General features: G+C 48.0%; 1 protein-coding gene across 2 annotated transcripts in view; it reads left to right on the top strand.

The window, feature by feature from the left end:
• ARHGEF2 (Rho/Rac guanine nucleotide exchange factor 2) overlaps positions 1–26,904 on the top strand; it is a 131,164-nt gene that overhangs the window by 49,649 nt on the left and 54,611 nt on the right. The window contains exon 1 of one of the 2 annotated variants that reach the window (XM_044449342.1): positions 23,422–24,587. The exons of the other annotated variant lie outside the window; for it this stretch is intronic. Within the exon in view, the coding sequence (XP_044305277.1) occupies positions 24,522–24,587 (66 nt within the window). The 5' untranslated portion in view covers positions 23,422–24,521. Of the gene's footprint in view, positions 1–23,421; positions 24,588–26,904 lie in introns of those variants that run through there. 2 annotated transcript variants of the gene reach the window in all.

Here is a 26,904-nt window from a genome sequence, read left to right as displayed (position 1 = left end):
ATGTTTAAACTTTGATCTGAGCCTTACCCTGCTGGCTACTATCTATATTTTTGGCTGACATTCATTAGAATGCTGCCTTTTGTTGTGTTGAGTTTCCTTTCTCATTCATTTAATAATTGGTTGTTTTGGTATCTTCAGATTATTTAGGGAAAAGTTATATGCATGTTTAGATAGAAAAATACCTACAATCAGCCAGAAAACAGTTTCTGTCAAAACATGCATACTGTTGCACCTTTATTCACTTAATTATGTTTATATCCCACTTTTTTCCTCTAACAAGCTCATTGTGGCGCATGTGAGCCTTCTTTCCATCTTATCCTCACAACAACCCTGTGAGTTGGTTAGGTGGAGAGTCCCTGAGTCAGTTTGCATGTAATAGTGGCAAACTGTGTTTTAATTAAACCATTTGCTGTACACATGCCGTGTATGCGAGTCGTCTCCAGGTTGCATTGTTTTCAGGTTGTTAGTGTCAGGTTAACCTCTTAGGTTAATTTAATCCACAAACAACCTGAAGTATCTGGTTTAGATATCACACTAACAACCTATGAATGGGACACATCCCTTGCATATCCTGGGTTAATTAACCTACAGTTTGCCTCTGTGTCATACAAGCCAGCTCATGACTGATCCAGCATGACCCAGTGAGTTTCATGGCAAGCAGGAAGTGGAGCCACCACACCGCACTGGTTCTCTGATTATTATAAGGTTCCTTAGCGACCATAGTTTTTTTAAAATTACTTAAATAAAAAACTGGAAAGGGAGTAGTAGTTTTAAAGTATAAGGGGTAAATGGGTAAGCCTCCCCACCATCTCTTACCTCAAACTGAAGTTGTCTCTAGAGCATCTTTGAAGGACAGACTGAATGTTAGGCATGAGTAGGGACAGATCTTTGCAGCTCCACTTCAGACAACCCTTTTGCTATAAAAATGGTCCTTCCCCTCACTGCTTTAGATGTGGACCTGAGTTAAAACAAAGGGAATTGCTGCCAGTATGGTCTTCCCTGAAGTGCTGCAACATCACCGAATGGTCGGCAGTGCACCCTGTCCTGTATGTGGGTGGCAGAGGGGCGCGTGGATTGTCTGCCTTGGCCCCTCAAAGCACTTGGGCTGGCCCCGCCTCGGCTTGGGATGAGCCCAGACCACGGGCACCTTCTGCCCTGGCACTCACCAAGGCTTGAGGCTTGTGTATGGGAACTCTCTTTTGCTTTACCGTCCGAAGCACGTGTGTGCGCAGTGGCCACTCTTGTCTCAGCAAAGAAGGTGGGAATTCCTCGCCCCTTTCTCCTCCAGCACACGGTTCCTTTCAGGCTGTGTTGGAAACGGCATTACAAATGGACGCATTTCTCTTTTTCCGACTTCAAAGCGATCTCTGGCTGATTTGGGTTAAAAGGGTAGAACAACCGGCCAGCTGTTCCCCAGCAGCCAGGGAGGGCATGGCGTGCTCCGTGTCAGCGCTGCATCAGGCTCCCTTCGCTGCTCCAAGTCAGTCTGACTGAAAACAGATCTGTGAGTTCAGAAAGTGGTGTGTTTGCACAGGTGGCTCCCATCCTCTGGCTCGGTGCTTGAACACTAAAATAGAAGGGGAAACCCGACCCGAGCCTGCTTTCGTGATGCTTGCTTACATCAGGGAGGCCTGCTGTCCTCTAAGCTGTTGGGGCGATCCAGGCAGGGCTGAGCAGCTGCTGTGTTCAGCTGCCCTCTGGTGTTCCTGGCCACCTTGGCTGGCAGTCATGGGCCGGATCTGGCCCTTGGGGCTGCCTTTTGTTGGCCCCGTTACTTCCTTGCAACTTAGGCCCCAGAGACAAATGGACGGCGGACTGACTGTCTCACCCACTGTCTGTCTTTGCATTTTCCCCCTGGGCCCGTCGGGCTCCTCTTGTTTTTCCAGGCAGGAGTGAATGCAGCCTTGCTTTCTTCCCCAGCCTGGCCCCGTCCAGACATGCTGGACTATAGTTCCTGTCATCCCAGCTGTCAACCATATTAGCTGGGGATAGTGGGACTTGTAGTTTGACTTATCTGCACTGTGCCAGGTTGGAAAGACTGTCCCAGTGCAGCCCTTTCTTAACCGCAGTTTCCGTATGGTGGTGGTGATTATTTCTTCAGTGTGTCTGATCCACATTGTGCCTTTGGCAGTGTGCACCCTTCCGCCTCTGTCTGCAGGTTTCGATTGTTTCTGAGCAGTGCCACAGTGAACTCAGTTCAGCTGCTAACTGGCTTCAGATGTTTGTTGTTTTTGGAGACACGAGACTGAGAGAAGTGCGGCTGACGGTGTCGGTGGAGCTTGGCTGTTGTCATGAGGCAGATGCGAGGACTTTTTCTTTTCTTTCTGGTGACTTGGAGCCATATGGCTTTCTCAACATAATAGACCCAGTCCTCTCCTGATCTTGTGACTAGCTTGCTGAGGTTTCCACCTCTCATGGCTTACAGTGAGGACTGTGTTGAGCAATGTGTGTTTCTACTGAATGCTCCCCCAGCTAAAAACCTGCTTCTGTGCAGTTTACTAGGAAATTGGAAAGAAGGTCTTTGTGGAACTGGCTCCTAATGTGATAGCTCATTTCATTATCTGAATCCTTTATTTTGTTTGTTGTTTTAAATAGAGGAGGCATTAAACTGTCAGGGTGCCCTGTGCTTGCATTTTAAAGTGGCACACATTAGAATTTTGCCTCTTCAGTCGCAGAATGCGTCTCTGTGACTTGCCCCTCTTTCCTCTGACTGATCTTCCAGGTGCCTCCTAAACATAATAGAGCAAGGCTGTTTGTGTCCTTTGTATCTTCATGGCATTACATGTGTTGGTAGCAGCTGCAGAATCCAGAAAAAGGACCGCAGAATTCCTAAAAAAAAGAAAAAAGAAGATGTTTCTACCTTGTGACTTTAGAGATAGGCTTGAGAACAGGAAGGGAAAGTCTGCTGAAGTCTCTGAACGGGGTAGTTAATCAGGACTTACACTTGTGGTGGGGTGTGTGGTGTAGGGGGAATACTTCTAAAACTCTAATTAGTTTTTTCTTCTCTGTTGCTAGGAGGAAAACTAAATTATGTAACATAGACCCCGCAGGTTGACTTGTTTAATTATTTGGGTCACAGAATTATGCTTCATGTTTCCTTGGTGCAGAATCTGACTTTTTAAAACATCCTTTGCTTAGCACACATATCAGAGTGTTTAACCAGCCTCATGGAAGTGCACCAGTGAATTTGTACACTACATTTTCCCAATACATTGTGCTTGGTGTAGTTCACAAAATAGGCAAGTACAATCACAATCATGCAAATTTAAATCCCATATTTTTCGCTCTATAAGACGCGCCTGACCATAAGACGCACCTAGTTTTTAGAGGAGGAAAACAAGAAAAAAAATATTCTGAATCAAATGGGCACATAATCACAGGCACATTCCCCATCACTTCCCCATGGGCTGCACATCTGACAGACTTACTGCACACACATATTCACTCTATAAGACGCACAGACATTTCCCCTTACTTTTGAGGGGGAAAAGTGCGTCTTACAGAGCAAAAAATACGGTAATACCAAGAGCACATCAATAGGCCAGCAAATGACAGAATGACACATAATAACATATAAGATACATAACACACACACACTTCACCAAATCATGTGACGGAAACTGATAGTGAGAGACCACCTCCAGATTATATGGCAAGAAAAAGGAATTGTATTATTTATTTTATTTTATTTATTGGATTTATATCCTGACCCAAAAAAATGCAGGCACTTCAAACATCCCTGCTGCAAGCGGCACACAGAGGCTCTCCTCTCACTGGGGCCTCATGTCCTGCGCCATGAAAGGGGCTTCCATCCTCCTGGCATCCCCCTGGGTGCATCTGGGCAGCAGAACACCAGGAGAGGCAAGGTGCTCCACCGGAGACATCACAAACGCCTGCACAGACCCCAAATGCAGCGGGAGGTTCCTTACGAGATGTGGCAAGGCAGGCAGAGACAGCCAAGTTGTCCCCTTCCCCTTCCCTCCTGGCAGGCACTTGCAGGCCCCAACCTTGAGGCTTGGCAAGGTGGCCACCAGACCAGTCTTTGGCGCCCTTAAGAGCCGTCTGGTAGGCAGTCCCTTTGGGGTACATTCCAGAGCCAGGTGTTCTCCCGCATTCATCTTGCCAGGGATCTTTCAGGGAAACATCCTACTTGTTGATTTCTGGAAAGACGGCTGCCATTTTGATTTGCTGCCTCTTACTCTGAAATGTGTTGAGAACTGCCCTCCAGGCAGAGGGCCAAAAAGACAAATTTCCCCTGTATTTACCACACTTCTTGAGGACTCACACAACTGCCTCATTTCCATGGCTGCTGCTTTGTTGCTTTGTAAAATGATTATATTTATATATTATAAGCAAGCTTAATTGTTTGACCTGCTTGGAGCAAAGTTCCGCATGTGACTTTTTAAAAATAAATTATTCTGCAGAGTTCTCATTTTAGAACATAAGCTGTTCCTGCAAGTAGGAGTTGTGATGACAGGAATAGAAAGGCGAGACTTTTGAAAGGAGAAAAGTTCTGAAATGTGGCCGAGCTGGTTTACAGGCACTTTAAGAATGAACAGCTTGGTAGAGGGACATAAACTGGTTTCCCGTGTACTGGATTGCAGAATAATGTGCCGGAGTTGCGCAATGATCCAGGTGCATGTTGCTGGCCGTCAGAGTCAGTCACACTGAGCTAGATGGGCCCAAGGCCTGACTTGGTATACAGCCAGGTTCCCATATTCTCCAAGCACTGCCACAGAACACTGGCAGCGATGCCCATTGCCCTCCTTGATGGATTTTCTGTGGGAGGGAAAAGATGGAAGTAACTGTGGGAAAAGATGAGAGTGTTCCTGGCAGGATGCTGCCTGGACCCCATGACAGGTGACAGGACCGCTGCACAAGCAAGTCTCACTGGGAAGCCCCTCCCTGGGTCCTTCAGCTACGGTCCTCCATTCAAGTTAATGGGCTGTAGGTGGAAGCAGGCAAATGGAAATGCTTCTGACACTCACTGCCACTGGAGTGTGTTGTTGGCATGTGCTGTCACGTCATTTCTGACTTGTCAGTGACAATATACATGAAAGCCTTCTAAGATATCTAGCCACTCACTTGGGGTTGGTTTATTATATAAGGGCATCTCAGTTTTTTATTGTTATGTTCATATCCCACCTTTCCTCCCAGAAGCTCCTATTTTTAACGTGCATGGTAGGTTGGAGAAGAGAGAGAGGGAGGGAGGGAGGGAGGTTACCTGGTGCGCTTCTTGGTTGAATGGGGAATTAAACCAGGACCTCCCCAACTCTGGTCCAGTATTCCAAATTAAAGTACAGGGAATCTCTGTCCCACAGGCTGGATACAGCCCCTTGGCCTGCCAGCCTCTTCTCCAGACCCCGTCACTTCTCCCCAGGGTCCCCTTTGCCACTGTCAACCTGGGAGATGGCAGCACATTTTTTAAATATGGCCTTGAAATGTGCCCAACTGTTTTTTAGGGTCTTTTGCAGGTGAAACCCAAACAAAGGCTCTAAAATGAACAATTTTGCCTCATCCATGTTCTGGGAAGAGCCTCCTATCGAATCACAGTGGGCATAGTCCAGGAACATTGGGGAAATAAGGCTACAAATAGCTTAGATTGTTTTTTGCTTTCCCTGACAATTGTCAAAAAAGTTCCTTGTCTAGGGAGAGCAAAGCTGTGAATGAATCTCTGCTCATGAAAGGGGTTGCGAGTAGATCATAATAAGATCCTCCAGTTTTTATATGTGTACCTGAGACTTCTCAGTGTCCTGCACCTTTTTCACTGTTTACTGAGAGTTTCGGTGCTCAGGAAAGTGAACAAGAACAAGCTCCTCCATTTATAGGAACTGTCGGTTTTGTCAGGAGTTTCAAAATTCAGGATCCTTTTACAAAGGGGTTTTTGAAAGGACTAAGCAGGGTTTCTCCCTAGGAGCATATGCATATACATTGCAAAGATGGATTTAAAAGCATGTAATTTGCACAAATGTCAAGACCACATTTTTTAAAAATGCATAAATAGCCACCTTTTTAAAAAGCACAGAGTTCCCCATGCTGGCTCAACTTGGCACACATTGAATCAAGAAGCACAGGAGACGGGAATGGAAAGAAATCTAGGGAGCTGAACTGGAAAGGTCTGTTGAACTTTCACCCCCCTACACACACACACACACACACACACACACACACACGGACTTCTCACAGATCTCTGGGTAATGTACAGCTTCCTCCTCTGTGGGCAGCTGGCTGCTTTGCATCTTGCATGGTGCTTTGTCATCCTGCAGTGTGGAAAGTCAGTGGCTGCAAACTGCATGTGGGGAAAGAGCAATCTGTCTTTGCACTCGCAGGCTGCTGCCTTCCCAGGTGGCATGTGTGAATGAAGTGCGAGTGCGTGTCTCCAGGCAAATGGCTGGGGCCCCATGCCAGCAGTGTGAGAACGTCCAAAGAATTCCTGACTCCCGCCCTAACTGTTCCACCTTGCTCAGCCTCCCCTTACAGTAAACTATACTTTTTCAGCCCTGCTTTGGAACAGAAAATGCGAGCATCATAGCAGCAGTTAACTCTGTACATATTTTATTTTAAATTTTTAATGGTGGTCCATTTCGAAGTTCCATATGGCCCAATAGCCAAAGCTTTCTAAGCAAAGGTAGCCAAAGTGCTCTCTTTAGCAAAGTTTGGTAAAACTGAACCATAAAATACAGCAACATGATGAAATCTATGATAAAACCTTTAAAAGTGTTAAAACTGCAATATAAAATTTGAGTAAAAGTCAGTTGTGATATAAAGACCTAAACAATATGATGCTACATTTACAAATAACAAATAACATTGAGATATATAATAACTATGAATAGCATTTAAACATGATATAGAGGGGGATAATTCTTCTCTTAAAGAGGTCACACAATGTTGCCCCCCTTAGAAATGAGAGGGGGAAGCCCACCATAGCTCAGCCCACAAAGGCTGAGATCCCAAGTCTGAGAAGCTCTGGTTTAGACAATGGATACAGGACATTACCAGTCCTATGCACAGGTCTGGTCTAAAACTGGGCTGTGTCTATAGTATGGTACTGAATTAGATGAATTGCACAGAGGATTTTCACCGGGGCAAGTATGGAGGCAGAAAATAGCAGCCAGCAGCTTTCCCATTTTCACTCGCCGTTCAGGCTGCCTGTATGTCTCTTGTCTCATTGCATGGTTTATGATGCTTCTATCAATAATGTGGCCATGGTGGCACCCGCTAGCTGAATCTATTCCACATGTACAAAAGCACTTACTACCCACATTTAACTATCCCTCCCCTGGCTTAGAGACTTCCCATTTTACTCGTGCAAAACTGAGGCTGTGAGTGTAGAACTTGATCACCAACTGAGTAGGTTTGGCAGTCATCTCTCTCCTATCCAACCACAGTCCTCCAGTGCCTGCCCTTTACTGCCCCACAGAAGGGATTAGTGTTAATCCAGACCAACGCTTTCCAACTGCTGAAAATCCAGACCAACACTTTCCAACTGCTGAAAAATGCTTCTCCGCATCAGAAAGGTGCATGAAGCTTTGCTGCTTGCTCCCAGCGTCATAATGCTCCCCAGCCTGATACAGACGTTCCAGCTCAGTCCTGACTCAGTTCATCAGAAAAACCTTCAGCTTACTCATGCCTCCCACTTCCTGGAGCACTGGGCTCTGTCTGTGTCTGCTTTCCACACAAACATGCAGAGTCACAACTAGTCATATGTTTGAAGGTTTTTGGGGCTGAGGGGATGGATCAGGGAACGATGCTGGGGGAAGACAAAAGCAGCCTTCTCTGTTCAAGAACGTCCTCTTTCCCCCCTAACTTGAATGATGATTCTAGGAAGGAAGGAATTTTTCAGCCAAGAAGTGGAAGCAAGTGCCTTGCATTTTTTTCTCAGTGCTTCTGTGGAAACTGTGCAGGGTGTCAGGTTGCTCTGTGATGCAGCTTTCCTCTCACTAGTTATTAGCAAAGTAAAAAAGTGTGTGTGTGTGTGTGTGTGTGTGTGTGTGTGTGTGTGTGTGTGTGAGAGAGAGAGAGAGAGAGAGAGAGAGAGAGAGAGAGAGAGAGAGAGAGAGAGAGGCGGGGGTGGGAAATGCTACAGATTGATCATTGTTAACATCCCTGAAAGAGCAGGCTTCCTGAGCAAGGTTCCCCAAACGCAAGCAAAATATATCAAATACATTCATTTGATAGGCTGCAGGAATATTCCTCATGTCGACTATGGTCACGAGGCTATGGATTTGTTCCAGGAAGTGCTTCCCTGATTGAGGGGAAGCAGGGCTGATCGCACAGAAAATTCCTTCTCTTGGGAAGGACCTAGAACCTAAGGATGGGGGAGAATTTTGCTCACACTGCGCTTTGAGAAACCAGAATTTAGATTTTACATGCTGGAATGCAGTTGTTTTTCAGGATTCACCCCTTTCCCGATAGGAAGTTCTCCAAACAAAACATGCACTCCAGAATGCATGTACTGGGGCAGTTCCTACAAAATGTGTACATTGCTGATGAGAATGATAGGTGCACACACATATGTGTATATTGCTGAATTTCTCATGATATAAGAGACGTCTTGCATGTCAGCCCAGTGGTAAGCACATTCAGGGTGGCGAGGGGCTGTTTCCTACTTCCTACAACCCTCTGCTGGCTGCATTCCCACTGCCGCCGCACCACTAACTTTTGACCAGTGCAGGAAGAGCAAAAAATCAGCAATGAACTGTGACGGAGGCTAAAGAGGGACGAATTACACTTTCTTACCTACATATGAACCTTTTGATCATTGCCGTTTGTTGCTAAAAACCACCACCACTCTTTGCTGCCACACCACCGTGTTTCAGCAACACCTGTAGTCATGGTCCACTAAAGACTGCAGGACACCTGTGGCCCACAGACGGTGGGTTGTGCACCCACGCATTAGGCAGAAAGGTCAACTTTTTTGAGTGGACAGTTAAAAAATTGCAGACAGATGCAGAACAAAGTGCCCATCTCAGTCTTCCCTCTCCTTCTCCACAATCTTTGTAGGCTGCTGGCTCCAGTCTCAGCCCTCAAGCAAAGAGCTTTCCCTGCTTTGGGAGAGCAGCCACCTGGGTAGGAACCCGTTTCTGCCAAAGGGCTTAACGCAGCCTCAGAGATGCTCCTGGGCATATGTGCATTTTTTATGGTAGATAGAGCCAGGGTGCTGGCCTGCTAGAGCTTAAAGCTCTTACTGGCAGTACTGGAGCACTGGGGAGGCATTCCAGCCTTTTGGAATGTGGGGGTGGGTGGACTGCAGAAGCTGGGGAAGCCCTAAGCAATTGGTGGAGGACCCAACACGCAGAGGAAGGGAGCCCGATGGAGGAAGGGAGCTGCCCTTTTGTCCCGGGGGCTCCGGTTTCTCTCCCAGTGCTTTCTTTTGAGCCTAGCCATGCCTGGTCTGGCAGCACTGGGCTGCATCAGCCAGCCTTCAAAACCGGAAGAATTCCTGCGGATAGGAGAGGCCACCCAGCCGTTGGGTGTTCCAGGGGGCCTGCCCTCCCCAGGAAGAGGCCAGGGGCGAGGCTGGGTGTGATAAGGGGAATGGTGAGGGAGAAAGAGCCCTGCTCCATCCCAGCCACAGAAGTAGGGAGGAAGTCCCCTGCCTGTGGGGGGCAGGGCAGGGGAGGTTTGCAGGGCAGGGGAAGTCTGGGGTGGCTTGATCTGGATGAGTTTCCTCGGGAAAGCAGGCCATTTCGCAGAACCCATGAGGAGCGGCAAAGGCCTCCTGTCAGGGCCGTGGAGGGCCACCCTGAGGCAAGAGGCAAACAGATAAGTGGTGGCTTCACCAGCCTGCCTGGACTCAAGGTGTGGAGGATCAGGTCACTTGCGGGAGCAGAAACACCGCAGGACCAACGAAGGATGAGACTGGGAAAGGGGGGGAGAGGACCCAAGGCCCTCCACGTTCCTGCAACTCCCACCATTAGTGACCGACCGCAGACCAAGCTGTTCATTCCCTGATGCTGTTAACATTTTTGGTGCTTAATATTAGATTACTTCATTAGCGTTGTTGTATTTTTTCCCTTGGCTTGCTGCTGCTTGGGTGTTTTATGCTTGTAAAAGTTGCCCCAAAGGCATTTGCCTGCTGGGTGGTACGCAGACCTAACAGATAATTAAATATCCTGCTCCTGCACTTCCCCAAAACATTTGGCAGGCTACGGTTGGGTATGGGATGCTGGGTTAGGCAGGCCTGTGGTGCGATCCAGCAGGGCTTTCCAGCACCGCTGCGGAAGGGTGTGTGGCCCTGCTTATCCTCTTTAATGTGTTTTCACTTTCTATGCAGTTATTATAGTATTACAATTTATTTTATTTCTATGCCAGCCAGTAGCCAACACTGAAGAAAGTTTCTCAGGCTGAGCCTTGCGTTGACAGCGCTTGTCCTGCATGCTCCTACTGCTCACAAGCTGCATCCCAGGTGCTTCCCGTCCAGACACTGTGCATGTAAATACTCTTTGAAGTGGATTTAACCTGGCACTGACCCACATGCGGAATTATTGGTGCCAGCAAGCTGGTAGTGACTGCAGTGAGTCGGCCTTTGGGATGAAGCAAGAGCAGGGGGGAAAGATCATTTCCCACCAGTAATGCTGGTACTCTGCAGCACCTGTTATGCGAGATCAGGGTGATTAATTCTTCCTGGGGGCCACTCCCCACGTCTCCCAGCCAGACTGTAATTCCAGCCGCTGCAAAGGCTGTGGCAGCAGCAACAGCTGGGCGGGTGTGGCCATAACAGCCAGCCAAGCACCCGTTTCCCACGCAGGGTGAAAGGCAGTGCTCCTTCCGTCTCTTCCCATCTTTGTGGATTTCACAGCTTTGCGAGATCCAGACCCTGGAGGCTGTCCATAACAATGTCCAAGTTACCGTGTGTGGAAAGGTTCCCTTGGCAAAGGCTAGAGGTGCTTGGCAGGAGGGGATGTTGGATCGCGGGATTATGGCTGCAGCCCTTGGATGTCCCTGCGGGCTGTGGGTTTCTCAGGCTCCCTGGCTGAACAGAGATGCACAGAAGCAGGCATTCAGTCCCATGTCACTTTTCTAATCACACTTCTTTGATGCCGGGAGACACCGCACCCCACAGAAAGTTCCCTCAGATGCAACTTTTAACCTTGCCGTTCGTAGTGGTTACACATAACTTGAGAGAAAGTTCTGTTAAGCCCAGCAGATGTGGGTGAACAGGCTGCATAAGTCAGCAAAAGTAGGTTTCCAGGGGTTTTGGCATCTTTGCCCACTGGCCATGAGAGCCAGCAGGGGCTTTCAGGAACAGAGGTCTGCAACATCCAGAAATCTTCCTTCTGCCCATCATTGGCACAAGGCATGTGAGCATTCCCTGGGTCTGGGCATCCATGGATGACTCTGTTATGTCATGAGCGGAGCTGGCTGGAGCCGGGGGCCAGACTAGATGGCCTGGGAGACCCCTTCTGAGCCGCTCAGTTTCTATTTTATCCATTAATGGGAAATGGTCCTCCGAAAATCTTGTTTGGTTACCACCCACCATCCAAAGCTCGCTGGGCAGCTCTCAAAAAATTACAATCTAAAACACATAGAACGTAATATAAAAAATTAACATACACAAACTTTAGAACATTCTGGCACATGTGAAGCAGAATAAAATACCAGGAGTACAGCCATTAAAAGCCTTCCGTATGCCATCAAATGCCCTGCAGCAGAAGGAGGTCTTGATCTGGCACCAAAAAGACGACAGCATGGCCGTTAACAAAGTCATGTTCTTCTGTGCTTTTAACAGCTGCAGAATGTGCAGCCAATCAACAGGGTGGTGCATCCCCCCGTGGTGGAGAATTGCCAGGGGCTTGGCAGTGCCCGAAACTGAGCTGTTCTGGGGATGGAGGAAGACAGCAGGTGAAGGAACTAGAACCGCCTGGGAGGGGGCGCGACATCCACCCTCCCTTGCCCTGACCTAGGCTTTTCAAAGGGGCAGGTGGAGCCTCTGAGCAGCTATCTGGAAATGCTCTAGCAGAGGAGAATTCAGGAAACTGTTTCTGCTTCCTTGCTTTTTCTAAATGGATAAGCATCTTTTTGATCTTGTGGGTTCTGCAAGACCATTCACAAGTACCCATGTGTATGTGTGGAGGGGTATTTTTGGAACACAATCCACTCTACAGGGTAGAAAAATAAGGAATATTTCAGAGCTTGGGGTCGGGCAGAGCTGAACGAAAGCAAACTGGGAGTGAAAATGCTCCATCCTGCCCAGGGCTGTAAGAAAGCTCTGATGGAGCAGACAGCATTCTGCTCGTGCAGGGCCAAACATGCCAGGGCTTTGGGCTTCCCGCTGTCCATTCTCTGTACACTGTGTGTGGCTGTATGTACCTCAGGTATTTATTTATATATTACATTCATGTCCCACCTATTTTCCTTCCAAGGAACTAAAGGGAGCTCCCCCCATTCTCCTCCTCTCAGTCTTATTTTCAGAACAACAACCCTGTGAGGTAGGTTGGGCTGAGAGTCTGTGACTGGCCCCAAGTCACCCAATGATCTCCATGGCTGCATGGGGACTCAAGCCCAAGACTCTCTGTACTTACTTCCCTTTGACGTGCGCATGGTGGGCATGTCGTGAGTGGAGCCAGCTGGAGCCAGGGGTCAGACTAGATGGTCCGGAAGACCCCGCCTGACTCGCTCTGTTTCTATAGTTCTATGTTACTTCTCTTTTTCCTAAGTTAAGAAGTTCCAAAGATTGCAGCCTTTCTTCCTGGGGGAATGAATTGCTCTGGTCAACTTATCATTTGGGTTCCTGTTTTCATCACACTGGGAACTTATTTTAATTTGACTCGCAAAATTGACTACCCAGTAACTTTCCCTGCTACGATTCAAGGGAAAAGTCTCTTTTCCCCCACTGTGAACAGCACTGTAACTAGGGTTTTGCCAATATAGCTATTTCATTTTTTCCTGTACTTAAGTTTTTAAATCTCAAATTCTTTCTCTGCCAGTCTCTGTGAAATGTGATAAATTCTTATCAAAACAAGCCGAGCTACATTCTTACTCATCAGCACAGAGGCAACCATGGTGCATGCCCCTGCCATATAACTCTTAGACAAACCTGAGAAGCTTGTCAGGAAAATGAGACAGCATCCCTCAGTCAGCACCAGCCCCCTTAAATACACCAGCCCCATTAAATTTGGACAGGCACAGTTGAGGTTTCTCCCACATTCCTATTTTTTAAATCTCAAGTTCTTTCTGCCTGAATAGGGAGAACTTTGCTCATCATGGTCAATATTGATTAAACCCAAACGGAATCATAATTATGGCTTGTCCCTCAAATGCAGTACAATGTTTGCAGCAGCAGATGCCAAGGGCAGGGGTCTGGCAAAGTGCCAGATGACTTGGGAGGGCGCCCTGCTTCTACCCCTGTTCTGTTAGGAGTATTTCTCAAAGAGCTTTTCTTCTGGTGAAGGCAGCTTCAGGGAACTGCCAGACTGCCCCCCCAGGTGCATCGTGGCACAGCTGCTGCTGCTTTGGGAACAACTCCCCTTAAAGATTTGCTCTCCTGCCTGCCACAGCTGAACCTCACCAGGGATCAGAAATTATTCTCATGGGGCTCTGCACAGTGGCACCATTGCCTTTTATGTTAATTATGTTTCTGTAGTGCCCAGTGGCCAAAACTCTCTGGACTGTACAGAACAACCGAAAACATAAAAGACAACATGACAAAATGTAATATGAAAGTTCAAAAGTTTGAGGACTATAGTACAAAAGAATAAAAATTAAATAAAGCCCAGTAGCTGTGTGGAGATTTAAAAGCGAGTAGCAGCACAGGTGAGCCTCTTCAAGGAGCTCATTTCCGCAGAGAGTGCCTGTCTCGGAGCCACCCCTCTCCCAAGCACCTGCCCACCTCACTCCTTTTGCTGGGCATCCTGGAAGAGGGGTGCTGAAGGCCTCCTGAGAGCTCAGGCAGGCGTAAATAGGGGTCAGCACCCCAGGCAACCTGGCCCCGGGCATCTGTGATTTGCAGGATTTGCAAAACCTGGTCACCAAATTTGTGGTCCTACGGCAGCTCCCACTGTGAGAGAGTAAGGCACTTTATTTGATTGACTTCCCAAAGTGGTGAGCGTGTCCCAGTCGCATTTGGGGGACCCCCCACAGACTCTGGCTTGTGGGGCCACGCGCGCCTGCGCCCGGTTTTTCTCTGTGCCACGCTGGCTCAGCAAAAAAGCTCAGCGCTCTGTGTAGCGCTTCCCTTGCTGGAGGTGTGCGAGTGAAAATAACCATGACTTTCTCTCTCTGTTTCTTCCCCCAACTCCTGGGAAAAGTCCTTGCTCCACACTCTTTGCCAGTGGGTCACATCTTTTGTCTAACCCATTTTCCATTTGCTTCGCATTGTAGTTGCCTGCCTTTTTATGCATCTCACCCATAAAGTGAGTAAATTTATTGTACATGGGATGTCTTGGCTTTTATTTCACTTTATTCTCATCAAATGTATTTCAAGCTCCAGGGAAAAACATTTTCCTGTAATTTTTCAGTCTTTCCTGTCCAGGAAAGTCTGTCTCTGCTTTTCAGAGTGATTGGTATTAAGGTGTTACTTAGGAAGAATGGTTGTACAGGAGCTGGCAGTCCTCTTTTTGCCCTAGGTCCACTTGCTCCTGCTTTTCCTACTTTATCTGCTGCATTCCAAGCACTTAACAGACACTGAGCTGACTTTGAAGAGCTTCCATGTGCGGGGAATTGGCCAGGAAAACGGTTTGGCCCATGTAGACTTTGCAGTGAGAAGACCCTTCAGAACCAAGAGCAAACAGCGCACTAAGAAAATTGGAAGCCCGTGGCTTGTTTGCACCATGCAAATCAAGCACCTTTGCACAATTTAGTTTTGCTTTCATTTAGTCATGGAGAAGAACAAAGAATGGCACAGGGCTTTGAAATCTTACCCTTTGGGCTTCTGGACTTCCAACTGAGATACTGTGAATTGTTGCCCATGATTTTAGAATAATATTTTATTTACACACCCATAAGGAAGAGCAGATTGCTTTAAAAAGAAAAGAAAGGAAGCTGAACATGAAGACTGTGGCTAACAGCACTTGCTGTGAGTTTCCTCCCCTTGTGGAGACATAGACTGCTGATTATATGGTGCAGGAAAAGGAGGGAAAAGGAAACCCTAGAAACAAGGAAAAGATGTAAAATAGAATAGGATTGTATTTTTAAAAGCAGGTTTTCAGATGGATTGAATACTTCCTCACTGATAAATATTGGTCCGTATTGACAATCCTCTCTTTAGAACTACATTTTATAGGCAGAAGGGCTGTGAGTGCCTGGCCCCCTCCTCTGGCATACCCCAGGCCAGGAATTTCCAGCTTTCATTTTAAAAAGTCAGGCCCAAACTCTTTCAATTTCAGGCAGTTATATGGAAAAGTGTGCAGAACATCAGGACATATGGACAAGTACTTATGTTGTGGCTGTTTTCCAGTGATTCCTGTTGCCTTAGCCCACTTCCCAAGATGGTTTTGGCTACAAGCCTTGCTTTTGCACCTTGAAAACTTTGCTTCCAAGAGCCAGCACGTGTTTTAACTTTCCCTTTTTCCCTCCACCTGTGCTTTGTGACCTCTGCATGTTTTTATTTATTTATTTAGAAAATCTGTAGGCCGCCCATCACTGTCGCATATGGGGCAGTTCTCTCAAGGATGCGGCTCCATCCCATCGCTTTTTCATTAGCAGGGATGCTGAGGTCACAACCACCTCTCTCAGCCTTGCCTGTTCCACCTGAATGTAGCTGCACACCTCACCTTAGAAGGCGAAAATGAATTTCTCCAACCACAATATAAATGTGCCCTGTTGAAATGCGAAGTATTTTGTAATGGGCAAATAAGAGCCGATCACTTTACAGAACATCTGGGTGGAGATGCAAAAGCATAGAACAGGCCTGTTAATGTGGATCCAAAGAGCTGCCAGCATTTTGGACTTTCCTTAGCAGCCTGGCTGTGGTGAAAGCCATGAACCCCTCAGTCAGACTGCTGCACCACGTAATTGTAAAGACTGCTTCCTGGTGCTGAAATGGGACTCCCAGCTCACTTTTGGGGTGCCTTGGCTCAGTTTAAGCCCTTCCCTCCTCCTTCCCTGTTCCTTCTCCTCTCTGTTTGCTGAGGAATGCTGCTGCTTTAATTATGTGCACTAATGACTCCTGGGGAGGAGGTCATGGAACCACTGAGAAAAAGAAAGAGGTTCAGGCAGACTCCCAGCTGGGAAATGCATTTCAATCAGTACAGCAGGGGCTTTTTACATTTAAGGCCCTGGTTAAGTCTCTCTGGGATTAATTGCTCTGACCACTGGCTTTTTTACTTAAGCAGGAAGTGAAAGATAATTTAAAAAAAAAGGCAAGCTGAAAATCAGGAAAGCAAAAGCCTCCATTGGGGTGAGGGGAAGTAAAGAGAAGAACTCCATAATCAAGGGATGGGCAGAGAAGCCAGACGCTCTGGACAGCATTGTAAGCCGCCCCGATCGTGTTGTAAGCCGCCCCGAGGTTTCGGCAAGGGGTGGCATAGAAATGTAATAATAATAATAATAATAATAATAATAATAATAATAATAATAATTTACTTGGCAGCTCGGTGGGATAAACGTAGATGGTGCCCTCAGAAATGGTGCTAAGAGGTACCACTCCGCACCCCTTAGCTTGTCATTCTTTGTCATCTGGGGTGCTGGCAAATAAAATGCTCAAGGCAGCAAAGCCCAGAAATAGTCATATTCAGTTTGAATGCTAGTTTCTAAAAACAGTTCCATTCCCCCGCCCCCGTTCCTGGAAATGGATGCTTTGAGAATTCTTGCCATCATGAAATACTGCATCCAAGCATTCATTCTGCAGCAGGAAGAGGATCAGAGGAAGGGAATGAAAAATTTAACACGGTGGCATGAAAAAAATGCAGGATCATTAGGACCTTAGCTTTCAGATGTCGTAAGTGCAAACACAACTTCTCTTGTGAGGGCTACATTGTGTAAACCAGGGGCACCCCACCCAGAGCCCACCACTTATTTTCAGAAGCCCCACGCCAGTCATCAGTTCAGAGTGAGCTGCTGATTTGCTCCCTCCTGGAAACTTTCTGGGCTGGGAAGAAAGGAGGTCCAACCCCAGGCATGCTCCCCCCGCCCCCCTTGGGAGAATGCAGCTTTTGACAGAAAAATAAAGTCCCCACACTTTTTGTAAACAGTCTCCAGGGAAGTGTGCAAGATTCTACATCATGTAGGTTGGATAAGTAGAAACTCTCCCTCCTGTATAATACAAATGGAGTTATGCAATGCAATTGAGAGGCAGGAGATCTGGGAAGGCTAAAGATGCATCCCATGATGCCCTTTCATGTCTAAACAGGGTTAGGGTTGCAACCTGAACTGTGGAATTTACTGCCACGAAAAGGAGCAGGATACTTTAGGGTGCCAGAACCGAAGACCAAAACAGAGGAGGGCTAGAACCGTTGTGCTGTGCTCTTGGCCACTTTTGCAAGCAGAGTTCACTTTGGCTTGGCTCCAGCAGGGCTCTTCATCAGTCCATTTCTCTACTAAGAGCCTTCCCACTTCACTTACTCCTGAAGCGTTCGCCCCTGGCCTTGTTTGAGCAGAAAAGCCAACCTGGCGTCCAGAGCATCCGGGCTCCATTCAAGAGCAGCACACTGGTCCACCCTGGGGCGAGGGGTGGGGCGGCTGCAGTAGTGAGGAAAAAACATGATGCTGTGTCCGAAGCAAGTTTCCTGGTTTGTTACTCCTGTAACAAGACTGAATATGAAGGCAGGATTTAAAATTGGGTTTCTAATTCCTGGCTTGTTTGGAAGTGAGAAACCAGGAGTCCAGGTCCAATTGTAGTGTTATGCTTTTTCTTCCTGATGAATTCATGCCTTATATAGGCATTCATCCTGAATTCTGCACATGCTCAGAGGATAATCACCCTCCCTGCCCTCCCTGCAGGCACAGGGATGCTTGCTGTGACCGAAATGAAACCCAGTGGCTGAGCAGCGTTCCTCATCTTCCTACGTATGCTGAGTCTGATTGCATTTAATTGGTGGCAAGGTGTGAGCATTCTGCAAGTGCTCCAGTGCACTCTTGTACTGCATATTCTAGGCTGGCTTCAGAAACTGAAGTAGCATTCCAGCCAGGCACTAAACCCCTAGGCTAGGCTTCTGATTCCTCCCCATTATCTTTTAAAAAAATGTAATCTATATCCTGAGCCAGAGGCTGCAACTCTGGTCTCTTGGGCTCTAACAAAATGCCTGTGGGTGTTCTCCACCATAATGTTCCTGGGGATAAATATAGTTTTCCCTATAAAGCAGTTGTTAGCATCTCCTTTTTTAAATTCTGGATGATGAAGGGTGTGCTTTTCTTGGTTCTTTGGCAAGAGGAAATGCTAAATCCCCAAGGGCAGGAAAGTGAGGAGTGGCATGGGGGGGGGTCAGTTTTTCGATCCCCAAATGAGCTGTCTTGCGAGCTTTATTTGGAAAGAATGAACAGAGCTTGGGTCTTTTTTTAGAAAGTTCTAAACAGTCACAGAGTTGATCTTCATCCAAGATTTTAAAAATGGCTTTTCATTTCTGGGTACCTGTTTTCTTTCAGTGGCCTGGTTATCACATCATGCTAACCCTTGGCTTGTTAAACCCAAGGCTCGTTGTTCTACCCACGGTTTTTCTTGGCAGATGACAGAACAAACCATAGTTTGTTTCTCAGTCCCTGGGTTGCTCACTTCTTTCCTCCTCACTTGTTCCTCCTTGTGTCGTAAATACTTTTGCAACGCTGCAGTGCTGCCATGAGGAGCGACTGGTTTTGCTTTTACTGTTCTTGCCCACTGCCTCTGTAGCATGATAAAACAACCCACAGAACAACCCACCGCTCTGGATTTGTATGTAACAACAGCTCATGGTTTAAACAATCCAGAGGTCACAACCCAGCAGCAACCGTGGGTTCTCCTTTTGGGTTTATGGTTCATTCTCACAACTGAGTTCTTTCTTCATGACAACCCCAAATTCAAGCAGTGGATTCAACCACTCAAGCATGATATGAAAATCAAGCCCGTTTATGCAAAGTGAGGCACCTTCTCACCTGCAGCTGGATTAGATTAGTCCAAGTTTGCAAGCAAATACCTGGCATAAAAGAGGGCCCGTCCCCTCCCTCCCCATCTCTTGTTCTAGCACTGGACCTGGCAGGGCCTGTCTTAAAACCCTCTGAAAGCTGCTTTTTTGTGAGGTGGGATCCCTTCTCCATTAAGGCCTTTTGACTCCTCTCAGCTTCTGACTTTTGATTTTACTTCTCTCTCCAGAGGTGACTTTTTTTACCAGTATATGTAGCATGAAAAGGGATGTGTGGGTTTGGAGCAGGACTAGAGGAAAAGGCCCACATTGGCCAATTGTTGCACAATTGTTTTGCAAACGAGAAGCTTGGCAGAGGCCACTTCTGAGACTAACAGCCTTTTCCAGATTGTGTTTTTATTAAGATTTGCTAGCAAAATGCCTGGTATTGTGATGGATGAGGTGCTGCGGCAAGAAAAGGAGGACCAGGCTGGGTGGGGCACTGTCATACCTTTCCAGACACATGCTGTATCCCATGCCTGGGAAGGCCAGGGCAGGCCACAGAAGGCCTTCACTGCAGGGGTGGCTCTAACTGCAGTCGTTGCTTTTCCCAGGTGGGGAGAAAGGCAGCTTCTCCCTTACCAGGGAGAAAGTAACAGCATGCAGTGAGGCTGAAAGAGTCACCTGTCAGGGCTGGTGTCCTGGGCAGGTGTGGTGCGAGGGAGACTTTCTGGGAGGGGGCCGTATGGACGGGACCTTGCCCAGGAGCCTCTAATACCTGAAGTGCCACTAGCACAGAGGATCCCGAAAGTTGGGCTTGTTCCTACCTGCCTACCCCCATCCCTTCATCTATCCTGGCGTGTGTTTCCTCGTCCAGCGAGCGTGTGCCGAAATGTGGGGGACTGCCCCAGTAATCTCCACAGCAACCCTGTGAGGATGGCTGGTTGCCTCCGTTCTCCTCACGGAGCAGATGCTGTGGAACATGGAAGAGTCCCGTGCGTGTGTGGTCAAGGCGACACAGGAGCAAGGGGTTTCTGGGCTCACGGCTCAGGTTTCTCGCCTGCACTCCCTGTTAGCAGCAACCAGCATAAGGAACAAACTGGTACCTGCCCTGGGAGACTTACAAATCCACGTTTGTTTTGCAAGCTCTCCAGATGTTGTTGCACTTGAGCTCCCATTCTCCTTGGCCACCATCACCAAGAGTGAGTGCTGATGGGAGTTGCAATCCACTATCTGCCATAGACCACAATGACTCCACGACAGGAGTACCCCTTAAGGCTACCAAATCTGTACATACTCACCTGGGAGTAAATCCAATCAAATGCAGCAGACCTTACGTCTGAGTAGACATGCATAAAAGGCTGTCTTAAAGGTATGTTCATAAGTAAACAGGAAGTAGGATGTTTCTCCCTGCTTGCTCACCCGCAAGCAAGTTATGTTACGGGGTGCAGAGTTACTGGGGAAGTGGCGCCAGGGGACTTCCATGCAGGTTGCCACTGATCTGCATCGTTTCATGGGAGCAGCTGCAGCGTGCAGCCTGGATGGGGAAGTGCCGTGACCCAACAGGCCCAGGGAGCCGTGTCCGAGGGCGGGCTGCACCTGAAGCACTTGCTTGCTTGATTAGTGCCACACCTTCCCACTCAGGTGTGCAGAAATCTTCATACCCTGGGCCGGGGGAGTCAGGAAGGGATAACCAGCAGGTAGACCCATTGAATTTTTTAAACGTTACTTTCAATTTAATAATTTCCAAGTATCGCGGCTTTCTCCTTTCATTAGTTCTGACAAATTCCTTTGGTTCCCAGCTATTCTTTTCCATAGTTTAAATGTGGAAGTGTAGAGAGCGTAAAATTAAATCTGTGCATGCACTAATACCATTAACTGTTGCTGGTTGGTGTTTATGAGTGCTCGAGCAGTTTGGGAGCAGGGCTTCAGCTGCTAGAATCTGGCTGAAAGTCAATGAATAACCCAGAAGGTTGAGAGAAGAAGGAAATTCCCACCTAATGAGTGGCCAGATGCCTTGGAGCAGGGGAGGGTCCCTGGGGCCTGCAGTCATTCTTGTTCTCACACTACCAGGACAGGCGGCGGCGGGGGGGGGGGGGTCATCCTGCTGCTGTTCGCTCCAGTCCTTTGTTGCACAGAGAAGCTGGGAGCAAGAACCTCTTGCGTGGCACTTCAAGCGACCTGGCGGACTTTCCTTGCAGTCTTGAGTAAGTGCCATTCCTCCTGCCCCTTCCTCAAATAGCAAGGCCCAACAGATCAGCTCCGCGGAGAGTAAGAGCTAAAACGCTGCTAGAGCTCTAATTTGCTTCCAAACTCAGTTCCCTAATCTCAGTCTGGAGGAGATGGCTGACTGTCCTGGGCAAGAGGTGCACTCTGTCCATGCTCAAATGCACTCCAATGAGTCTTTGCGTTTTCTAGGACCATGTCAAGGCAGATGAGTCCTGGGACTATGAAACCTGGCTCAGATTTAATTCTCTTTTCTTACAGAATGGCAGAGATTTTTCTAAAAGAAAGGGAAAACCTGTGAATTGTGTTCTGCCCTGCTTGTTTTTTCTCTAATTTCAGTGGAAATTTAATTTAATTTAAATTAAATTGAATTTGTCAGTTAGCTTTTCCAGGCAGTAATTAATCTGTTGTATTGCTGGGTTCCTTCAGTGTCTTGTATGCATCCTGCTGCATTTAACCTGCAGTCTTCTTGGGGAGAGACCCCACCACTCTCTCGGGTTGCTTTCTTGAAGGGTGCTGTAAACATCATACTATGATTGTAATAAATTACAACTAATTTGTAAAATTAATTTGTAAAATGCCATGTTTATCAAGAGCATTACTAGCCCTAGGTTAGTATAGATCAGTGTGTGAAATTGCTTTTGTTCTCCCTGTCCCTCAGGGTCCTCCATCTGCAGCCAGGCCTTTGGCCCCTTTGCCCCTGAGCTTCCTCCCTCTTGGAATATCTTCTCAACCCTGCTCCTGCCCCCAAAATTTAGTGTGGTGACACTAAGTCCCAGCCGGTGACCCTTTTCTCAAAGAAGCTAGACTGCAGGTGCCCAGTCAGCTTTATTCACCAATAAATGGGTGCATTTATTAGCTTCTGTGACATCACCACAACTCAACTAATCGGTGGCAGAGGTTTCACCACCATAGTGCCACACAATCAAGATACAATAATTAAGCAACGCCTGTTAGGCTTTCCAGATTCTGGAACAAGGGGAAAATTTCGTACGATAAATGACATGCAGTGCGGCCCGGGAAGAACAGTCCAAAGTCTGTGGGATAAGCTCTGCTGCCGCAATTTTGTTTTTGGATTCAGTCTAATCTCACTCTTCATGTTCCTTCCCAAGAAATGTGCAACCCTTTAAAAAAAAGTAAACAAAGAAACCTTCCCTTCCTGCAAGATAAGTTACATTTGTACATTCATCACCCAAAATCTGTTTGCTGGCCAAGGGCACAGCTAATTCGTTGCCATTGTCCTCCAAACTTTCCGCCCCCACAGCTTTTCTGCCAATCCTTTGCTGCTTTTTCATGGAGTGATGGTGGGAGACCCTGGCCATTCCTCGTCCAAATTCCCTGTCCTCTCTTTGAAGGTCAGCCAGGGCTGAACCGTGAGATGGACTTTGACCGGGGCCAGGGAGGGCAAGTGCTGCGACAGATCCGGGCGCAGGTATCCTGCCTCTGCCACACCTGGTGTGCTTGGCAGGGCAGCCGAGTGCCGCATGGCGAATCTGGACGTCACCTTTCAGTCCTGCACAGGGTCCCAGCGGTGGGGCCAAGGTCCAGCCCAAATGAGCACCCAGAGAGCCATGGATGACAAAGACGAAGTAACACCCATTTTATACTCTGGTGCTTTGATTGGAACGAACTTAAACTGCGAAACTAACCAGGCTCCAAATGTTTGTTTTGTTTGTTAGAATCAGAGTGGCAATCAGTGCAACTCAGGCAGGAACACTGAGGCAGGCGCAAGTCTTGGAGCGAGGGTTGTAGCAGGGGAAGAGACAGCCCAGCCGCGGGCATCCGGGTGAAGCCCAATACCCAGTGGGGTTTCCTGGCGCCCCTCATAAGCCACTGAGGCCAGGATCGGAAAGCGCCGAGCCGCACCACTGGACCCTGCCCCGCGTCTGATCAGGCGCGCCGCTGCCTTCGAAAGCCACCTGTGCAGGTCAGCGTTAAGAGGAGCCTCGGAAGAGCTGTGCTGCACCAGGCCCAGCACCCGCTGAGCTAGCCTCCTGTGCACGCAGTGGCCCACCAGCTGCCCGCCGGATCCCCCAAGCAAGACCAGAGTGTCATGGCCCTCTCCCGCCCAGGTTCCCCAGCACCTGGTGCACATAAGCACACAGACTGGCTGGGGGATGTTGGGAGTTGTAGTCCAGTGCATCGGGAAGGCGGCTGGTTGGCAAAGGCTGCGTTTGGCCATCCTGCCCGGGAGCCGCCGTGTTGCCACTGCTGCTGGCATTTCTCTCCAGAGGCTCTTTGGGGTCTCCACTGCACACCTCTCAGCCCTTGGGTTGCACTCGCAGAGGCAGCCCAGTGATGGAACCACTCCCGCCCATGGATTTGGGGCAGCATTTGCGGGCAGTAGGATGGGGAGCTGCTTTTCCTGCCCATGGCCATTCAGTAAGCTTTGTGGCAGAGTGGGAATTTGAGCCCAGGTCCCCAAGACTGTGGTCCCCCACTCATTTGGAGTTGAAATGTAGGGTTGCACTGTCGCTGCTACATTTCCCTGGTGGGTGTGGGAAAACCACACGGCAGTGAAATGGAGGCAGCACGAGCCAGTTGGGTGTTGTCAGCCCGAATGGGCAGCAATCACACCCTTGGGTTTCAGGCAGGAGTCCTGGCAGCCCCACGTGTAGATGCTGGGAGCTGAAACCGGGACATTCTCCACGCAGAGCTGTGCTCAGCCACTCACTGCCCGGCAAGAGTGTGCTGGGACCTCCAGTTGCTACTGGGCTGGAACCTACTGGTGCTATCATATGGCTGACTGGACCCCTGGACAGTGACGGATGGCAGGTTTCCCGAGGTGCATGGAAAGGGCGTTCTTCCTCTGCTTCTCCCAGTGCCACCTCTGTGGGGCTCACTGCAGGAAATCAGAACTGGAATGGGACCGGAATGATACATGCCAGGAGAACTGGGGCTGCCTGGCTTTGGCACGCACTTCTGCATCCTTCTCTGGCTGCTGGCTGGCTGTTTCTGTTCAGGAAGGACTGCTTGTGCTCACAACTATTTCTCTTTTTTTCAAGATGATGTAAGGCCAGTGGGTCCTCCTCCTCCATCATCTCCACTTTCGAGAGGAGGGGCAAAGCAATTCAAACAGCCCAAATGCAGTTTTGAGCTTGGCTAGTTAACTTCCTGTGCTTTGAGTTGGATGTGCAGAGCGCGATCAGCCTGAAGGCTGTCTCCGCCGCACAGAGAGCGTTTCATTCATCCGTCCTTCTTGCTGCTCCGTTTTGATTTTGATCTTTAAGTGCTTTTCATGCCCAAAACATTCCCTACCGGTATAACTAGCAGGAGACCCGGTCGGATCGATTGGGTGGTGGTTAGATTCATTGCTGGATTATGTCTCGGATAGAATCATTGACCAGAGCTAGAGTGGATCATCGTACAAAGGAGATCATCGTGAAGGTTTGTTGTCTTAGAATTTATACTGTTGGGGATGTCTGGTTGTGGGGAGGGCGGTTTTACGTTGGCCTGGGAGGGGGCACGCATGTTCGTGTGTCGGAGGAACGTGTTAAGGTCTTTGGGGCTTACTGACAAAACAGCCAATGATTCTGTGATACTGGGGAAGCAGTGCCGGTGTGTTTGCATTGTAGTCTGCTCTGTTTTCCATGGAGAGAACCAAGAAAATGTTGGGGTGGGGATCACAGTTCGTTGATTGTCCTGATAGGACATCATCAGCAAAAGCCATATGATATTTCTCAAACTTAAGGAGCGGGTGGACAAATGGGAAAGTTTTTGTGGATGGTGCATGTCCATTTTTGATGGGTGGCTTCACTCTGGTCTGTATTTTTAAAATCCCTCTTTCCCTTAGAATATTCATCTCTTTGGGATAACAAATTATTATTTTGAAACACATTTTTAAAAAAAGTATCAGCACAGGATACAAATACAAGCTTCTGCCTTCTCTTAATCTGATTTGGGCTTGATTTGTAAAACTTCACAGGCTCTTGAGACATAGTGAAATGGAGCTCCACGCGTCTTATGTGAAAATGAAGTCTGGTGACTTTCATTGCTTCCAAATAAATCTTTCCTTGGATTGTGGCCAGGATACAAATCTAATGATCTGCATTTGTGGCCTTTCTCATGCATTTTGGCAAGCTGGCTTAATCTTGTGGTACTGAAAGAAACCTATAATTTCATTTGCATTTTTAAAAAAATGCTTCCTCCCTTGTTTGAAATCATGGCTTGCCAGATGTCCCTTTATTTTAAAAGGTTGCCCCGTTATGGCCTGAAGGTTTCTGTAGAGACAGCATAAAAGGATGTCTCTTATGTTGGAGTACTCACAATTCTGTAACAACTGTATAAAACCAATCCCAGAGCTTTGCTGTGGTTCTCTGAAATGTTCAGACCCCAGAGTTGTGTATACCCCCCCGCCCCCACACACACACACACACTTCTCTCTCAGGTCATTTTCACTGGGGGTTCTTTTCCGGACATTTTCCAGCATCCTCCTCTATCTTTCCTCTCTGGGTTTACTCAGTTCTCATAATCGGCACAAGGAATCCTAACTGTCCCAAGGCGCAAACGCTGGGCTGTGTGTCCCAACTCTCTCTCCCGCCTGCTCTCTGTGGGTCTGCTCCCTCTGCCCTTTCCCTAAGCTTAATGGAGGTTTCTTTGTGTGCGGCAAGACAATGGCTCTCCGAGGGACAGGAGCCACTCTGCGACCCAAAGAGAGTGCCTGCGAAGCAGCATGGCTCCCCACCCCAGGCCAAGCCTTGGGTTCCGCAAAAGGGCCAGCACGTGGCGTTCTGCGAGTTCTTCCTCTTGAGTGTGAAAACTGGAGGAGGAGTGTGGTTTTTGTCGGTTTGGTTTAGGCTGCAAAAGTGGTGCTGTTTGCCATAGCTGCTTTGCGGGCCAGTCTCGGGGAAATGTAAGTGGTGCCTGGTTACGGCAGCATCTGGAGGGGTCTGCTTTTGTTTTAGGAGTCGGTGGCCTGTGCTTTCCTTCCAACAAAATCTCTATTAATTTTCCCATTTTCTTGCATAAAATTGGTAGTCTTATATTCTTGGTGTCAAAACAAAACTTAAGAGTGATTCAGCCAGACTGAAGGAAGAGGAGGCAAATGCTCCACTTCCCTAGAACAGAGCTATGCACTGTGTGGGTTTTTAAAAAGGTTTTTTAAGCCTGGGGGTAACCTTGGGAAATGAAACAGCAGAGAAAAGGGAACAACCTCTCTTTAAAGCTGTTTCCTCCCTCCCTTGACCTCTTCAGTTCCCCCCGCAGTGGACAAAGCAGGGTTGTGGGGCTGATTTAGCTGCCCTTGTGGAGTGATTAACTGACCCGTGTACATGCTAGAGCAATATTTATAAGTCAGTATATTTATTGTAGTTATTTTTAACCAAACCTGAACCACAAAGCCTAAAATAGCAGTTCCTTGTCTAAACGCTTGTTTTTTCTCTTAAAAGCCTTTCCTTTTAAGCTGGCATGGCAGGAGGATAAACAATCAGAATTTCATGTGCTTACATCTGTCAATAGCCTCAAAGATTTAAGCAGGGTATCACTGGATTAACATGAAGTGGTGTATTTACAGACAAAACAATACAAAAATAGCCCTACGTCACCATGGCCACCAAGAGCTAACCCAGTTGAAAAAATCCTTGCCATAATTAAGGGCACTTTCTGACAACCCTGTGAAGCAGGCCGCTCATGGTCGGATTTTACAGGTGGCAGGACTGAGATTGAGGGGAATAAGACGGGCGCCAGGCCACGCTGGTCTGTGGCA

The sequence above is a fragment of the Varanus komodoensis genome, unplaced genomic scaffold (assembly GCF_004798865.1).
Source record: "Varanus komodoensis strain SLA01 unplaced genomic scaffold, ASM479886v1 scaffold57, whole genome shotgun sequence".
NCBI lineage: Eukaryota > Metazoa > Chordata > Lepidosauria > Squamata > Varanidae > Varanus > Varanus komodoensis.
This window is presented reverse-complemented; position numbering and strand designations above follow the sequence as displayed.